Source organism: Tursiops truncatus, chromosome 7 (genome assembly GCF_011762595.2).
Source record: "Tursiops truncatus isolate mTurTru1 chromosome 7, mTurTru1.mat.Y, whole genome shotgun sequence".
Classification (NCBI taxonomy): domain Eukaryota; kingdom Metazoa; phylum Chordata; class Mammalia; order Artiodactyla; family Delphinidae; genus Tursiops; species Tursiops truncatus.
In genome coordinates this window covers 199,202-217,802 of record NC_047040.1, presented here as the reverse complement: position 1 = coordinate 217,802, position 18,601 = coordinate 199,202, and the positions used below count along the sequence as shown (strand labels likewise).

Here is an 18,601-nt window from a genome sequence, read left to right as displayed (position 1 = left end):
CATGCCACGGAGCGGCTGGGCCCGTGAGCCATGGCCGCTGAGCCTGCGTGTCTGGAGCCTGTGCTCCGCAACGGGAGAGGCCACAACAGTGAGAGGCCCGCGTACCGCAAAAAAAAAAAAAAAATGCAGGGGAGCCTGATTTTGGGAAGACGCCCTTCTTCTTTCATAGACGGGGAGGGAGCAACTGTGGTGCCGGGTGGCGTGTTGGCTCCTTGGGCAGCGTCCCTGTAGGCGCCCCGTGCCTCAGCCGGTCACCCCCGAGCGGGTCACCAAGGATGTGAACAAGGGCCTCTCGCCCTGCCCGGGAAGTCCTGGTGGGACAGTCGGAGCGACCCCGGCCCACTCGGCTCACCACTTCCGCCTGCCCACCCACCCTCCAGTTTGGGTGCAAGGGGACCAAGGCCAGAGGAGAGCAGGAAGCGCCATGGCTCAGAACCTGAGTCCTGGCCTCCAGAAATGGCCGCGTTGGCTTCTTGAGCTGTGACGCCCTCCACACGCAGGGGCCCGAGACAACACTTACCTCTCAGGGCCCTGGCGGGCAGAGGTCAACGGGGCTGTCCCCCTGGGGTCCCAGGGAACTGGCTACCTGTCCTTTCCGGCTCCTAGGAGCCCCCGCGTCCCCTGGATCAACTCCCGCCCCCCTCGCAGAGCTGGCATCGTCCCCTCTGACCAGGCCCCTCCCGCCTCCCAGGCTATCCAGAGTGGCCTCCCACCTCCTGGTTCCTTTGGCCAGGTGGGCGCCCTACTCACAGGTTCCAGGGGTCAGGACGAGGATGTCTCTGGGGGCCGTCATTCTGCCGGCCACGGGGCCCAACAGGCTTCTTTAGGGGAGGCCAGAGGGTCAGGGCGCCTCAGGACACGCAGCCCCGTCGGCGGTGCCGGCTGCCGCGGCCCTGGCAAGATGTTTTAAAACCCGTGCTGGGCTTACTGAAGAAAGTTTCAGCGGCCCGTTAATTTTGTGGTCTCCGGGGCCATTTCTGTCTTCACACCATCCAGCTGCCCGTGGGCCCCACTCAGCTCTGGCCTCTCCTCCCCTGGGCTCCGGCCTGCCCACCCACCCCCGCCTGCACAGCCGAGCCCTGAGAGAGTCTGCGCTGGGGCCTTCGTGGCCCCGCTCCTGGCCTGGGACAGAGAGCTCTCGTCTGGTGCCCAGCTCCCGCTCAGGGGCCCGCCCAAGCGTGCTCCGGGCATCCCACCCAGGCCCACAGCCGACGCAGCCTCCCTGACGGCCCGGTACTCTCAAGACCCCCGCCCCACGTTTCGTTTTCTTCACCTAGGACGTGGCCTTGGTCATGTGAAAGATCAAAAGGCAGGTAGATGGGAGGGTTGCCAGGCCACGCCCGCGGGTGACCCTTGGGACTGCAGAACAAGTGGTCTGACCCTGCGAGCGGTTCCCAACTGTTTCTGTCACTGGGTCACGGGCCTCGAGTTCTGACCTCGAGTGCATGCTGCACGTCGGGGTGGACACAGCCAGGCCCTTCAGACAGATGGGCGCCCGAGGCCAGCCTGGTGTCATCAGCAGGCAGGACCCGCTGTGAACTGACAGCACAGCCATCCGAGTGCACAGCTCCAGCCACCCCCAGCGCTTGTGTCCTGTCCTCCCTTGAGGGCTGGGCTGCCCCCACCTGCCAAGCACCTGTGGATGGACAGCCACATCTATTCAACCTGGATGAGAAGGGACCCTGCCCGGTGCGGGGAGCGGGCGCCACTGCTGAGCTGGAACCCGCTTGGCCACATGCGGGTTTTCCCAAGCCCTAGTTAGACTGTCTTGTGACACTTTAAACTGTCACATCCTCTTCTGCTCGGAATCCGGTCTCCTGGCACGCACAGAAGGGCGCTGAGACCTGTGGTGCTTTGCAGACAGGGGCTCTGCCCACCGCCCACTGCAGGGCCACTGCATCCTGGAGTAACTTCACAGTTTGGAGGGACTACACACCTGCATTTCAGACCTTAACAGAGGGAACAGCAAAGCGAGCACTGGGCGTGCTCAGATAGCGACGCTGCCACTCGGACACAGACTGGTCAGGCCGGCGCTCAGAGCCCAGGCACGGCTGATGCCTGCTGGGCCCGGGGCTGCCCACAACTGTTTTCATTTCATCTTTACTGGTGTCTGAAGACGTCCACGAGGAGGTCAGCGACCCTGATGGAACTGCCTGGACACAGTCATTGTGAAACTCCAGTAAGCGAAACACAATAACTAATTTATTAGTATCTTCGGGGCACAGGTGAGGGCAGGAGAGGCTTCCCCGCAGGCCACTCCCTGGGGGGTCCCGCTTCGGCGCCGCCCCCCCCCCCCCCCCCCGGACACTGTGCACACGCGGCTCCTGCCTTGCGGCAGACAGGGGTCCCGTCCCTCTAGGTCCACAGCTGCCCCAGCGGCCTGTGTGCAGCGGCCCGGATAGCACCCTCAGACAGCACGCGGATTTCCCGGTGGACGTCCTCGATGCTCCTGGAGGCGTCGACTGTCTGGGCAGGGGCAGGGGGGAGAGACAGGTTAATGTTCTCAGCGGGTGGGGCAGCTTCCGGAGGGCACGGCTTCCGCTCCTCTGGGGTCCTTGACCCCCGGCCTCGCCTAGGGACAGTGAGCTGGACAGGCCCTTGGGACCGAGCCGCCTGGCCCCCCGGCTGCAGGCCCGGTCAGACGCTCACCTCCAGGGGACCCCGGTGCCGCCAGCAGAGGCGGCGAGGGCAGCGCCCACTCCCGCCCCTCCACGGCTGCGCCCGGACCTGCCTGTACCGCAGGTTCTGCCGGGAGCCCAACTTGGGTCCGACTCCTCTCCCTGGTACGATGGGCTTCGTCCCGATAGCTGGCTGCCCCACCTTGCTGACACAAGGACCTTCGGTCACCGGGGGGCCAGCCCACGAGAGGAGCGACCCTCCACCGGAGGGAGGGACACATGCCGGGCCACATGAGGGAAGGCGTGCCTGGGAGGCCCCTCCTCAGGCAAGGCTCAGCTCTGGGCACTAAGAGCCTCTAGGCAGCCTCTGGCGCAGCAAACTCTGGAAAAGCTCCAGGGTGTAGACACGCTCAGACAGCTGTAACCGCGGCACAAAGTCTATGAGGAGCGACACCGCCTCCCCACGGGCCCCCCGGCCCCGCCTGAAGGTCACCTTGCCAGCCACGGCCCAGCTGCAGAGCTCTGGCACAGAACCATCCCAGGCAGCTGGCGGTGCGTGGCACCTCCCGTGTGGACACGTACGTGGACACCCCTCGTCCTCTGGGGGCCCAGATAACCGCCTCTATCTCTTCCTTCATAAAATGGAACCAGGGACACCTCAGGACACTGGGCCGGGACAGCACAGGGTGAGCCCAGAGGTCAATCGTAATGGGCCGGGACCGGGAAGGGCCGGAAGTGAGGGGAACTGATCAGAAGGACCCGGGGCTGGGGTGGGGGTCACCCAGGGGCCAGACCTGGGCCAACCTGCGCCTCCAATTGTGAGGAAAACAGGTTGCTGGTGAGTACGCGGTACAAACGTGAGTCCGTGCAAGTGTAAACATATAAACGAACTGGAAGTCTATGAGCAGCGTCAAAGCACCACCTCAAAGCGGGACGCGGAGTGACTTCACCGTGAACTGCTTAACCCAGAGCTCAAGGGGAGCATCGCTGGAGCGCGACACACCAAGGGTGCGCAGCCCGTGACGGGGCAGCGACAGCCCACCAAGGACACACAACCTGATCCAATCACAAAGTCAATCTGAGGTTCGGCTACAAAGCGACTGTTGCGACCTTCAAAAAAGTCAAGGTTGAGAAAGTCACAGGCTGGAGGCCAGAGAGGTGTGCCTGTGAACCACGTCCTGTTACAAGGATCACTAGTGGGACCGGGGGGTCAGGCAGTAGGAGCGGATCCATGTGACTGGCCCCATTTTGACAGGGAGGGGGTGTCAGGTACTAATTTATTCTCAAATGGTCCTGGAAGAGTTCCTTGTATCGTACTTACAACTTTCCTGTAAGTTTGTGACTGCTTTAAAAATTTGAAAAATACTAAGAAAAATAAATTTTCAGATAAACAAAAGTTGAGAATGCTATGCCAGGAGACCTGCCCTACAGGAACATTAAAGGAAGTTCTTAAAGCTGCGGGAAACGAGACAAGACGAACAGTCAGTGCAGGAAGGAGAGGAGAGCGCCGCTGGCCTTCCCCTTTCACATTCCTGATGCTGTGAAGTCTTGTCGTGTTCCCAGCAGGTGCTGAAACGTAGTATAAATCAAGAGGAACTTACACCATGTAGAACTAGTTAAAAAAAACCAGAGAGGGACTTCCCTGGCGGTCCAGTGCTCTCAATGCACGGGGCAGGGGTTCGATCCCTGGTCGGGGAACTAATCCCACACACAGGCCGCGTGGCACAGCCAAAAAAAAAAGAACCAGAGGAAAACTCTGGAATTCAGTAGCTGATAGAACCAGCCAGCAGAGAGATGACAGGGATCTGAGGCACCGCACTGCAGCCTCCATCTGGGGAAAGACACGCCCTTCCTTCCACCCCCGAGCACACAGGAGACAAACAGAAAGGTCAAGGGTGTACTCCGGACCTGCACACAGAGGAGCCCCGGCCCTGGCCACAAACCAGCACCAGCCAGAGCAGGACAGCGGGGAGGCACAGCTGGAGGGCGAGGGAGAAGCACGAGGTGCCAGAACTGAGAACCCAAACCCTGGGACCTGCCCGAGTGGCGAGGACACTGCCAGCAGTAAGAGGAGCAGCGGCCGTGCCAGGTGGGCACGTGCAGGGAAGATGGACCGGGGCTCCGGATCACGTGCCCTGAGGTGGGCGGGCGCCAGGCCGCAGGGACGGAGAGCAGGGAGGTGGCAGCTGTGGCGGGTGCGGGCCGCCTGGCGCCTGGAGTCAACGAAGGCCCCACGCTCGACCCGGTTGCATGGGAGCTAAAGTGCCGCTGCCTGACACCCACGGACTCAGCGTTCTGGGTGCTGGCCTCGCACAGCTGACGTCCAGCAGGGGACGGGAGCCCGCTGGACGGCCGGCTCGGCACAGGGTCCCCCGTGCAGGACGCCTGCTCTGGAGCCGCTGCCCGTGCGGCCCTGCCCTGGGCCAGCATCAGGGCACCGACCCACGTCCTGCACCAACCCCAGGACCAGAAAGTGCTGCCCCCAGGAGGGCCCGGGCACCGCGCCCACCTTCCAGGGCAGACTGGAGTCTCCCAGGAGCTGCTGGAAGCACTGCAGGGCCCGCTGCTGGAAAGGGCTGCTCTCGTAGCGTTCACGGCCGAACTCGCCCCTCGCGGCGGCCTCTGCCAGCTGCAGCTGCAGGAACACAACCAGGTCCGGTTTGGGGAGGCCCACGTCTGGCTGCTTGCACCAGTCCAGGGAGAAATTCTGGAGACGAAGAACCCAACCGTTACGGATCCAGCTTAATGCGGTCTCATTCCTGGTTTCAAAATTCATCGAAAAGGGGGAAAGGCGAGCTGACGTTTGAGGGGAGAGTTCTTACACAGCAGCAGCTCTGTCCTTTAGGTCTCCAGCGTTTTGCTTTCACTCACATCACCTTCCTGTGTTTTGACATGTGAATACGTTCACAGTGGACAGAACACCCCGGGGCCCAGGACGCGTCACTCAGGGCCCGGGACCGAGGGCATCATGCGTGCGTCCCACACCCTCTGGCCAAGCAGTGGCAGCAGACGAGCCAGGGCATCACTCCCTTCTACAGAGAGGGGAAGACCCCAATCCTGGAGACGCTCGCCTGCGCCCCGTGTGCTGTCTCCTGCATGTCCCCTCTCATTCATCCTCGCAACTCTAAAAATAGTGTCCCCACTTCTAGAGGAAGAGAGAGCCACACAGCTCTGAAGATTTAAAAGGGTTAGAGCCGAGCTGTGGGCTCAGAGCCTTGTGCTGCCGGGACACCCTGACTGGAGAAGGGAGCCCGTCAGCCCTGCCCGAGCCTGCGTGCTTTCCACAGATGGAGCCGTGTGGCCGGTACCTCGGGGGACTGCCCTAAAGGAGGACCCAGCTAGCTCGTGCGGGAAGACTGGCAGGGTTAGAAGGCTGTCATTTTGCAGCCCTTCGTGAATTAGCCACGATCAAAGACAGTTACCACAAAAAGGAGATAACCAGGCATGCCGTGCCTCTTGATAGGCGACTCGGGAAAATAAAAAATTCAAAAATTTTAGCGGAAGGAAGAAAAGAGATGCAGGAACCTATGTATCGAGAGATTCAAGAGACATTTCAAGAATGGACCTTAACTGGCGGGATTCCGATTCAATCAAACGGCTCCTGAGAGCACTGGGAACTCTGCACACTGCCTGAATGATGACACTCTGGAATGGGTGAGACGAGGTTTCGGAAAAGCTGCTTTGGGGATGTGCACCGAAATGTTTATGAAGGGACTGATGATGTGTCTGGGGGTCACAGAGACCAGAAGCTTCTGAGGCAGGTGACGGTGCTGGGTGGCTTATTTTCTCTGCTGGTATATGTTTGAAAATTTTTAAATAAAAAGCAGGAAAAAAGGGCAGTGTAGTCACTGCCATTATGCCTGTGAAACAGCAGCTCCCTGGAACAGGGGGTCAGGAACACAGCACGAAAGCACCCCAGACACTCTCACCATCTTTTCCGCAAACAAGACGCTGGATGAAACAGGCCTGCCGATGGACCATATGTGTAAATGTATGATGTGAAATGTGTCGGCCAAATGAAAAATGCAGTTGTATCTATGAAAACCTGTAGCTACAAAAAAGGTTTCTCTTCTTGTCGACAAAGACCAAATTGACCTGGCGAACACGGGGATCTCAAACCGCTAGAGGCAGTGACATGAAGAGACTCGCGCTGCGACTGCTCTGTGCCCATGGGGACCACACTGAGTCCACTCCAGGCACAAACCACGCGCTGGGGCCGGAGCGGCACTCACCTCCTTGGCGCTGGTGAAGGCGACCCCAGAAAAGGCGTACCTGTCCACGACCAGGGTGATGCCCTGGCTCAGCTTCTCCTTAATTAGCGGCCTACAAAAAAGAGGATCCTGTGAGCCATGGTCCTGGCTTCATAGGCCCTGAGTCTCATGCTCAAATCACCCTGAGGACACAATTCAATTCAGAAGCCAACATGAAGGGATCACGCGCGGGCAGCAATCTGTAGCCTGACTTTCATCCCCCAGGGCTCTGAATCTTCACTCCCAGCAAAGCCCAGCACGAAAAGACAACTTCACTAAAGGGGATAAATACAACTGGCATCGGCAGCTGTCCAGAGGCAGCTCGGCTGTCCGGGAGTGGAAGGGCCAGGCCCTGCGGGGAGAGGAGGGGCCAGGCCAACAGGAGGGAAGGCTGGACGTGGCCCGGAGGTGATGAAGGATGCTCCTGCATCCGCCTGGGAGCCAGGACACCCTCCAGCAGGAGGCAGCAGGTCCCCACCACCCTCCGGCCCCGAGACCTTAGCAGGATGGGTGCAGAGGCTTGGCATGGGCCAGAAGCACTGCTTGCACTTTGGGGAACAAGAGTTACGGTGAGAAGCTCACAGAACAGCACAGCGGGGGGCACCTCCAACAGTGAGACGCCATTCCCATCACAGCGTCATTCCTAAGTGCAAATTATCAACACTTAAAACTACCTAATCTTGTGAACAGAACACTGGTAGAATATGGCATGAGCACAGAAGATGCAACTGTACAGAGAGCGAGAAAGGTGCCCCATAAACACCCTCCTGACACGTTGCTAACAAAGCAAAGCACATTGGGCACACAGGCGGCTGCCTTTATATCAGACAGAAGGTGAGTCAAGACAACAGGCATCTGCTGATTTCGTTTAGAAGTGAATGGGCCTGCTTACCGACAGCGGAAGGCAGGGCTTGGATGGAAAGGGGGTGGGCAGGGCAGTGACCTTTCTGTATGATTCTGACTCTTAGAACCATTTCATGTTTTACATATTTGAAAACTGAAATCAACAAGAATGGGGAAAAAAAAAGAAAAACCTAAAATTGTATACAAAGTCAAATGAACCTACCCATATCCCAAATGAACACAGTGGAAGGGCAAAGGCGTGCCTGAGATGTTTGGACACAGCACCGTGTGCCCCCATTCTAACAACAGAGCTGCAACCACCTGTGAGCCCCAGGCAGGCTTTACGTAGGTGAGGGCAGTGATCCTAAGACCAGCCCGTGGAGGGCAGGATGGGGCAGATGAGCCCGGGTGCTGGATGAGATGGCAGGGGTCAGACAGATGCAGGGGACGTGAACACATGCAGAAGCTGAGCAGATGTCGGTCTCTGAAGTCCACCCTCCACAAAGAGCAGAGAACAGCTGGCCCCGGCTAAAGCAGGAGGCACGGAAAGCCGCAATACCTTGTCAGGCCAGAAACACGTCCAAGGGACGAAGAGGCCAGCCTGAAGGGGTTCCCACAGGCCGAGGCTGGGACAATCTGAACAGCGAAACGACTAACAGTAGCGCTTATGACCCACTGATGATGGACGGACGGATGGACGGACACGGAAGGCAGGAAAGCGCTTCCTTACACAGAATGCCAGCTGATCAGTGTTGCGGAAATGACAGAATCAGAAAATCACAATAACAGACTCCAGCAGGATGACTAACCAACACAAACTAGGAGGTTTCATAGAAAGGGGATATTTTTGGTTTTATGAGTTCCCCTTTTGACTATTTACAACAGGAAAGAGAGTCACTTAGTGGAAGAGCCTGGCCAGCAGCCCCCTCACTAATCAGGGGAAACCCAAGTGGCCTCGCATCCCGCCACGATGCCCTCAAGAGGACCCAATGTCACTTCTCGGGTCTTCCTATCAAAAATGCAAACCCAAATCTACTCATGAGGAAACATCAGGTAAACCCAGCATTTCATAAAATAGCCCTTGATTTTTAAAAAGAGTGAGCAAATGGTAAAGCAAATGTGGCAAAATGTTACTAACCGGGGAAGCCTGGGGAAGGGCACCCGGGGGTTCTTGGAGCAGACTTCCTGACTGATTGCAACTATTCCAGAATAAAAAGTTTAAAAACAGGTAGAGAAGAACATCGCTAAATTGCTACGGAAAGTAAGAGAGATTGCTCATTTCCATGAATTTAATTCCTGGATGGCCCTAGAGGATCAGTAGGTTTTGACAAACAGCCGGGGAGGGAAGTGGAGGCTGTTACCGCAATCGGTGCCAGGGAAACCGCGCAGCAGCTGGGAGGGGAGATGACTTCCACGACCAGCAACTGACCCGGTAAAGACGCAGCACAGCAAAAGGGCAGAAAACCAGGGGCTGAGGAAGTAACCAGAGTCCTCTCAGAAAGTGCTCCAAGCACCAGGGTGAACTCAAAACAGCCTAGGTTAACTGAGCACCCATTCCCAGGCCCGCCCTGCACACGAGACCTGAGGGGTACTAGGGGCCACAGCGCTGCCCGGCATCCGACCTGTCAGCCAAGGACTTCCAAGTGTCAGCAAACCTAATCTGATGGCAGTGGCTGGAATAATCAGAAGGGGGAGCTGTGGCAGAACGAATGGCCCAGAGACTTGCAGGCCTGTGTCCTGGAAGCAGACAGCAATTAGGGAATGGAGTCAGAACTGTTTCTCATTTTCAGTTGCTCTGACATTACTTTTCTAGAAATCCACAAAAAGCGAAAATCACAACATTTATGTCAATAAACTCCAGATGTGTTAAAGACTGTAAACCTACCCTCATTCTCATCTAATACACGGAGGGGGAGGCCTTTCCAGACAAGACCACCGGCTAAGCCAAAGCCAGAGGAGAGCAGTGCCAGCTTGCCTGTGAGAGGGAACAAGGCACAACCACCTGAACGTCCGTCCACTGGCATCCCTCAGTCCAAGGTGGGGCAGCCTTTCCGGAGAGCAGGCCGCTGGGACGGGAGAGAAGAGGAAGAGTGCAGATCGGGAGGCGGCCTCAGGAAGCCAGCCGTGAGGTAATCTGTACGGTAGGGTCCCATGCATTCACGTTAAAACAAAACACCTCCGATGACATGTGTGTTACCTACATACGTGTGTAAATGGAAACAGAAGCACCTGAGAGCGGACCCCACAGGCACTTCGTCAACAGTTGTGCAGGGTGAAGAGGGAATCCACCAAGATGATGTAAGTCAAAAAGAGGGCGCGAGAGGGCACACCCCAACATAAACTCAACTTCACTTAATGATGTGTCAACACTGGTTCATCAAAGACATAAATAAGAGCATCTCTGGGCGGGGAGGAAGGGACGGGGGCATTGGGGGGGGCCTCTTTTCTGTGTACCTAAAACTACCTAGTCTATTAATTACAAAAAGCTGGGAGCGGGGGGTGGGGAGAAGAAAAAAAGCATTAACTAGTGCTCTTTGGGATCCGTGACCTAAAGAACCTTGCAAAGGTACAGCCTCCAGCATGCTCTCAGCCACTCAGAAACAGAGCCGCATTCAGCCTTGGGGGCAGGCACAGAAGCAGGGGGAGCGGCAGAAGGACAGGGGTGTTTACACGTGTTCCCAGCGGTTCGCAGAGAACAGCAGGTGCACCGAGTGATCTTCCACCTCGCTTTTCTTTTCCAAGTAGGAACTCAGAAGCTTGCCAATCTCAGTTGATCTTTCTAAAATAAAAGAGAACAACACACAAAAGTGAGGACAGGCTCTCCATCTACATTCGTAGTTTGTGCCAAATTTCGAGGCCCTGACCCAAGTCTAACTTTGAGTTTTATTTTACAACAACTTTAGACAGGTTCAGACCTTTTCCTGAGAAAGGGCAGCAGTGTGCAGACACACTGGGATGAAAAATGCTTTAGGAAGAAGGAACTCAGGTAGGAGGCAGCAACTGCAAAGGAACTGCCAACCAAGGGGAACTGGTACCAGGAGCTACCTCGATACCAAGAGAAGGATATTCAACTCCCAAAGTCGGCCCTCCACATCTGAGGTTCTGCATTTTTGCATTCCACCAACACAAGACTTCATAGTACTGTATGTTTATTGAAAAAAATATGCATATAAGTGGACCACTGCAGTTCAAACCCATGTTGTTCAAGGATCAACTGTATAAGATTTGTAGACTGGTTGGCTTAAAGATTAAAATGATAAATATTCAAAAAAAGCACTTTCGGACTTCCCCGGTGGTTGAGACTCGCAGGGGGCACGGGTTCATTCCCTGGTCAGTGAAGTTCCACATGCCACACAGTGTGGCCAAAAGGAAAAAAAACAAGAAAATTTTAAAAAGCATCCCCCCCCCATCTCCCTACCCCTGGTTTTCAAGATCAATGTTTTACCTTAAAAAATTAAAAATATGACACAAAACCCTTCACAGGGTAAACAGCCATGCAAGGACAGGGGGCGGGAAACCCAAGATAAAACGGAGACTTGGATTACAAAGCAGCACCTGGAAATTTTTAGGGGTCACAGATATACTCATTCTCTTGGTCGTGAAGACGCTTTCCTGGGTGTACATGTGCCAAGACTCACTAAACACGTGACTTTACTGCACATCAGCCGCGGGGCAGCTGCGCAAAAACAGAACCACAGACCACTGAGGCTCGGGGACCACAAGGGTGGTCCCCGCGCTCCGACCCGCGGACAAACGAGAGCGAGTTCAGCGCAGGAGGCCTTCGCTTCTCGTCCTCAGGAGCCGGCGAGGCCTCCGTGGCCCCTGGGTCCCCTCCCCGGCCCCCGGCATCCCGGAACCCCGCGCCCGCCGCGCCCACCCGGGAAGCGCAGCAGCTCGGCGCAGTGGCCCGCGGCGCAAAGCGCGTCCACCAGCTTGCGGCTCTGCGTGCTCTTCCCCGCACGGTCCACACCCTCCAGCACGATGAGAGCGCCGCGCCTGCCCGCCATCGCCGCGTTTCCCGCCTCCGCCACCACCCCCAGCGCAGCCGGGCCGCCCGGACCTCCCATTGGCTGCAATGGGCCGGCGCCCGCGGCGCGCGCCGGGATTGGCTCAGATGAGCCGGATTGGCTGGGACTAGTCCGGCGGAAGCGGCGCGACTGGCCCGACGGGGCCTCGGTCGCACCGCCTTTTCCGGGCCGGAAGCCGGGCGCGCCTCGTTCCGCGCGCGGGCCCCTGTCGTGGGCGCGGGCGGTTGTCCCTCCTCCTAAAGTTCGGGGCTGCGGCCTCGGGGCCCGCCCGCCGCCGACTCCCCGACGGCGGGGACCTTGAGGGCGCGCGCCCCGGCACCGGGAAGCGCTCAGTGAGGTTGGCCGCTGTCGTCTTAGGGGCGGTTCCAGGTGAGACCGCGTCGGCCGCCTTCTCGTCGAGGGGTCCCGCCCTCGGGCCTCGTGGCCCCGGAGGCCTGTCCCCAGGTACCGTCACGGTGGGGTCAGACCTCAACCTAGGGGGTTGGGGCGGACACCAGCGTTCGGCCCGTGCCAAGCTGAGAGCCGCGTTTCCCAGAACTGCCTCTGGAACGTTCGAGTTTGCCGAGGAGAAATCCGGAGGCAGCCGGAAGTGTGGCCGTGAACTTCAGGACTGCTCTCCAGGGAGCCTTCGTGAAGCACCTGCTCCCCTGCTGCAGACGAGAGACGGGCGAGGGCTCTCCAGGGCTGGGGACGGCAGCGGACCCCCGCGAGCTCTAGACCGTCCACCTCGGTGCTTGGGCTGAGGTCGTGGCAACAGTTTGCCTGACTTTCCTACCCCACCTCATTTGGTTCAAGCCCCTGATTTCCCGTGACCCCAGACACCTATGGTCGCTTGACGTTTTCCTGATGGACCGTTGCTTGATTTGGTTGTGGGTTCCGGAAAGGTGGTAGATTCTATCATTCCCAGTTGTTGGCTTTCTTCCTTGATGTTGGGTTTGGCCCTGTGACTTCCAGGGCATCTGTAAAGTAACCAGAGCTGACTTTCAGGAAGAAACTTTAAAAGCTGTTGTGCGGGTCACCCCTCCCCTTCCTGCCGCCAGTGTGAGAACAGCATGTGCACGATTAGGGCTGCTTTTTCACCCTGGACCCTGGAATGAACAAACAGCCACAGCCAAGCCACAGCCATTGCAGCTGATAGGTGGCACCAGCAAGAAACACAGTTGTGATGCCGAGTCCACCGAGACTTTGGGGCCCTTTGTTACTGCGGTACGACCTAGTGAAAGGTCGTTGATACAAACACTAGTACTTAACACTGCCTTTGAATTATGAGTCTTGTTCTGAAATTTTCATCTCCTTGCCCTCAAAAGGATGAGGGGATTAGGGATTACAGTACACAAGAGAACCCTCCTGCGGTTGGGCAAGTCCCAGGACAGCCTTGTACCACATCTGTAGGATGAACTTACCAGGCAGACAGGCAGGAACACGTGCAATACATCAGCTTGTGACCGCACAGCCTTCCTGGTCACCCATGGAAATGTGGGGAGCCTGGCTGCTGGGTCCTTGTATGCAGGGGATGCCCTTTTGATGGCAGAAGTTGCTAAACTGGCACAAGTACAGTGAAATTTCTTATTAAGATAAGGAAGCAATTTTGCTTCCACCTCTTCCAACATGCCTTTGACTGCAGGTACCAGAATGCCAGCCTAACTGGCTTAAATCACCAGGATGTCTAATCATCTCACATAACACAAAGTCCAGAGTTAGGCAGCCAAGAACTGTTTCTGCTACTCAGTGATGTCAGATGTTGGGTCAACAACTTACCAGTTCTCATAGCTTGTCCCTCGTGGTCACAGGGTGACTGCAGCACCTCCATGCATGCAGTCGTGACCTCACATCCCTGACGCAGGTACAGGAGAGTCCTTGCGTCCGTCTCTGTGCTTGCTACACTGAGAACCATCTCCGCAGTCTGCCCTGAGCAGTGCGAGTCTCCCCTGCCACGGAGGCCTGGTAGCGGGCACAAGGGCATCTACTTCACGGAGGAAATGCCAGATAGGGCGCTGGGCCTGAGTGTACTTGGGGCGAGGGAAGGGCCAGAAGCTGGCCGGAATTGCTGAAGCTGGCTGATGGGATGTGGAGTTTGTTAGGTCCTCTCGGCTTTTGTGAGTTTGAGACTTTGCATTAAAAAAGAGGCCCCATAGCTCTTACTGTCCTATTGCACCTTCCATCACAGGAATTGGTCAGACTTTGCTACTATCCATCAAAGACTTTCTCCCTGTTTTAGCTGGGTTGCAAGAGCAAAATGCCACAGGCTGAGTGGCTTAAACAGCAGAACATCTTCCTCACGGTTTTGGAGGCTGGAGGTCCAAGTTCACGGTGCCAGGAGGGTTGATGTTCTCCCTCTGGGTTGCAGGTGGCCACCTTCTCACTGTGTCCTCACATGGCCTTCACACTGTACAGCTGTGGACAGAGAGAGAGAGGTCTGGTTTCTCTTCCTCTTAATGATCTCTCAAATACAGTCACATTGTGGTTTAGGGATTCAGCCTATGACTTTTGGGGGGGAATATTCAGTCCATAGCACTCATCTACTTCCAGAAGAATAAGATTGTGCTGGGCACATCACTGCCCTGTTAGATGCCATCGCTCAGCCCTCCCTGCAGGTAGATGGGGCCAGGTGGCTAAGTTACTGCCAATGAGACGTGAGCAGCAGTGGTGTGTGCCCCTTCAGACGGTGGGCGGAGCATTCTCCCTCTCCCCCAACCCCCCGACCTTCTTGCAATCCACCCTTGACCATGAAGACAATGGCGAGGCCCTTTGGGGGCAGACGCCACGCTGGAAGGAATCTGGGTCCCTGAGTAACCCCGCGGAGCATGGCTGCCTGGCCCCTGGACTGTTAGATAAGAAATAAAATTCCTTCTGTGCTAGTGGATTTTGGTTGGGTTTCTTTGTTAGAGTAGCTTAGCCTTCCCCCAAAGCACTGGCTCTTGACTGGGGGACACTTTGACAGTCACAGCTTGGGGTGGGGTCTAAGAGCAGCTAGTGGGGGAGGCCAGGGTTGTTGCTGGCCATCCTACAAGCACAGGAGAGGCGCCCCCCTCCCCCCAGCAAAGACTTATTGGTCCCAAACTGTCAGTAGTCCCAAGGTTGAAATTTGTTATCAAAGATTTATCTAAAGTATTGCAACATACTGAAAGAAAAAGCATGGATGAAAAGTACTCTCTGCCGTATCAGTAAACAAAGGATGTTGCAGCTATCAAGCCGGCAGCTACTGCAGACACCCCTGATGGTGCACCCTGAGGGGATTCAGGAGGGAGAGAAGCGGGATCCTGGCCCTAGATAGTTAAGGTGCACATCAGAGGAATGATTTCAGTGAGCCCAGACTGTTGAATTTTCCCATACATAGAAAAGTGTTAACTCCATTAACTTGAGGTGTCTGTTTTCTTTAATTAACAGTACTCTTTTGATGTTTCGACTGCGCCGTTTTTGTTGCAAAAACTCTCATAGATCCTGGCTCCTCTCTTACCTCCTCAGAGCAGTTGCTCAGAAAGTCTGACAAATAAAGCTGAATTCTCAACTTTTAGGTTGTGCATTTTTTTTCAGTCGACAATAGTTAGGGAATCATCTCTCATTTTTGCAGTTTCTAAAACGGTCTTTGTAAGAGAATTCATCAATATCTGGGAGGAGTTATTTTCATTATATGATACAGGAAGACCACTACCCTTCAAAATAAAGAATTTTTTTTTTAGATGAAAGGCATGAAGACCAATTTCCCCATAGATAACAGTAAAGGACATAAAATGACAGAAGAACTACAAACAGCCAACAAATGTGTGAAAATCTGTTTAGCCTCACTTGAAATCAAAGAAACACAAAACACTGAGGTTTTTTTTCCCCCTATCATGTTAAGCAAAGATAATAAAGCCTGGTGAAATCTAGGGTTAACAAAAGTAGAAACATATGCAATGGAGTGTCAGTATACCCTTCCCCTCGGGCAATGCATTTGGAAATAGCAGCACTTAGAACACGCCCTTTGAGCCAGCAATACAATTTCTAAGAATCTATCTTGAAGAACTAATAAGACGGGACTTCCCTGGTGGTGCAGTGGTTAAGACTCCACGCTCCCAATGCAGGGGTCCCGGGTTCAATCCCTGGTCAGGAAACTAGATCCTGCACGCTGCAACAAAGAACCTGCATGCCTCAACTAAGAACCAGCGCAGCCAAATAAATAAATATTAAAAAAAAAAAGAACTAATAAGACAATGTGGTAGATTAAGATGGCCACAACTGCGCTACTCCTCCGATTGAGAGGTGGGGGTCTACTTTCCCCTCCCCTTGAGTCTGGGTTGGCCCCAGACTCAACCAATGGAATGTGGTGAGGTGATGTCCTGGGATGACCAAGGTGAGGTCACAAGAGTCTGGCAGCTTCCACCAGGGCCTCCTGGAAATCTCCAGAAGCCCTGAGCAGCCACATAAGAAGCACAACTGGGCTGGAGAGGCAATGTGTAGGTGCTCTGGTCCCTGGTACCAGTTGAATGCAGCCTTCCAGCCACACCAGTGATCTCTACTGTATCACACAGAAGAATCATCTAACTGAGCCTTGCTAGAATGCCTGACCTACAAAAATTGTGAGCTCTAATAAAATGCTTCTTTTAAACCACAGAGTTTTCAGGTATTTTATTATGCAGCAGTAGATAACTGGAACATATACATACAGGTGTATGAACAAATGTTCACCAGAGCACTATTTATGGTAATGAAAGATTGGGAACAATCAAAATATTGTTCATCTATTAGGAGTCTGTTAAAGTATGGTACACTAACACTGTGAAATATATCGAATAAACAGAATGACATAAAATTGAGTAAAACATGGCCAGAATTTGTGAAGAGTATTGTTAAAAATGTAAATGGTAGAAAAGTGGATAGTGTGACACCAATTAAGAAAACCAACAGCTCAATTTAAAAACTGGGCAAAAGATCTGAACAGACACCTCACCAAAGAGATGTACAGGTAGCAAATATGCATGTGAAAAGGTGCCCAACATCACTTGTCATTAGGGAATTGGAAATAAAATGAGATACCTCTACACGTCTATTAGCATGGCCAAAATCCAAAACACTGACAACACGAAATGCTGGCAAGGATGTGGAGCAAGGATGTGGAGCAACAGGAACTCTTATTCATTGCTGGTGGAAATGCAAAATAGTACAGCTCATTCTGGAAGACAGTTTGGTGGGTTCTTTCTTTTTTTAAAATAATTAATTTTTATTTTTGGCTGCATTGGGTCTTTGTTGCTATGCTTGGGCTTTTCTCTAGTTGTGGCAAGCGGGGGCTACTCTTTGTTGTGGTGCACGGGCTTCTCATTGCGGTGGCTTCTCGTTGCGGATCATGGGCTCTAGGTGAGCAGGCTTCAGTAGTTGTGGCTCACGGGCCCTAGAGCGCAGGCTCAGTAGTTGTGGCGCAGGGGCATAGTTGCTCCGCGGCATGTGGGATCTTCCTGGACCAGGGCTCGAACCCGTGTCCCCTGCATTGGCAGGCGGATTCTTAACCATTGCACCACCAGGGAAATCCCAGTTTGGCAGTTTCTTACAGTGTGACCCAGCAATTACAGTTCTTGGTATTTACCCAAAGGAGTTTAAAAAAATGTCCACACGAAAACCAAAACACGAATGATTATAGCAGCTTTATTCATAATTGACAAAACTTGGATGCAACCAACATGTCTTCAGTAGGTTAATGGAGGGACTTCCCTGGTGGTCCAGTGGTTAAGACTCTGTGCTTCCACCGTAGGGGGTGCGGGTTCAATCCCTGGGTGGGGAACTAAGATCCCGTGTGCTGCGCGGCATGGCCAAAAATAGGTAACTAAATAATAGGTGAATGGATAAATTGTGGAACATATAGACAATGAAATATTCTTTAGCGTTAAGAAGAAATGAGCCATCCAGCCACGAAAAGGAATGGAGGAAACTTAAAATGCCTATTACTAAGTGAAAGAAGTCAATCTGAAAGGGCTACATACTGTATGATTTCAACTATATGACATTCTGGAAAATGCAGAACTAAAGACAGTGAAAAGATCAGTATTTGCCAGGGGTTCGGGGGCAGGGAGAGGGATGAATAGGAGAAGCAGACGATTTTTAGGGCAGTGCAGCTATTCTGTATGATACTGTAATGGTGGATACTTAACATAATTGTACAACACAGAATCATTCGTAATGTAAACCATGGAATTTAGTTAATAATAATGTATCAGTATTGCTTCATCAATTTTAATAAATGTACCCCACCCATGGAAAATGTTTATAATAAAGGAAACCGTGTGTATGTGTGGAGGGGGTGTATAAGAACTCTGTATTTGCTTCTCGATTTTTCTGAAAACCAAAAACTGCTCTAAAGTCTATTAATAAAAACACTTATCTACTTAAAACAATAAAAAGGTGGGTAGTGTGCAATTATGTACGCGAGCGCGCGTGTGTGCATTTTCACATCAAGCATTAAATGGGGCCAGAAAGGTTGCACCGAAACTGCTATCATTTAGATTGAAAGGTGAGCAAGATAATCACAGTCCTTTAACTTCGGGAGATTGGGAAACTGTAAATTCCTGTACAGTTTGAATTTCTACAATGAAGATAAAATTGGCAAAACAATGAACGTGTTTCCACTCTTAAATATCTGCCTGGGGTTTAGTGAAGAGTTCACGGAGGAAGGTGTACCTTTAAACGTGCATTTTCAGTGATGAACGACTGCCCCCGCTGACCCCCGGAATCGCAGGAGTCTGGGTCCGCGGGGCCCCGGAGGCCGCTCCTCCTCGGGGTCAGGACGCGCTCTACCTCCCCGCTACCAGACACCTGCTCCGCCCGCCCCGCCGGGACCGCCCAGCTCCCGCGCGACACCTCGCGCGGCCCCGACCGGAAGCCGTGGGGCGGG

The 18,601-nt window shown here is 54.2% G+C and overlaps 1 protein-coding gene across 12 annotated transcripts; it reads right to left on the bottom strand.

Annotated features, from left to right (window-relative positions):
* Positions 1 to 1,928: 1,928 nt before the first annotated feature.
* Positions 1,929 to 18,529, bottom strand: DTYMK (deoxythymidylate kinase). Of its 12 annotated transcripts, XM_073806989.1 has the most exons (8): positions 18,388 to 18,529; positions 11,589 to 14,133; positions 10,382 to 10,490; positions 9,687 to 9,845; positions 6,851 to 6,941; positions 5,128 to 5,325; positions 2,728 to 2,820; positions 1,929 to 2,462 (listed from the first exon to the last, which is right to left on the bottom strand). In XM_073806989.1, exons 2-8 carry the CDS (start codon positions 11,776 to 11,778, stop codon positions 1,944 to 1,946), a joined length of 1,359 nt encoding a protein of 452 aa, XP_073663090.1. In that variant the 5' UTR covers positions 11,779 to 14,133; positions 18,388 to 18,529; the 3' UTR covers positions 1,929 to 1,943. The 12 variants fall into 12 exon arrangements, with proteins under 12 accessions (XP_073663090.1, XP_073663092.1, XP_073663093.1 ...); XM_073806991.1 differs by lacking the exon at positions 18,388 to 18,529 and having other exon boundaries at positions 5,128 to 5,253; positions 11,589 to 14,561; XM_073806992.1 differs by lacking the exon at positions 18,388 to 18,529 and having other exon boundaries at positions 5,128 to 5,253; positions 9,714 to 9,845; positions 11,589 to 14,561.
* Positions 18,530 to 18,601: the final 72 nt, after the last annotated feature.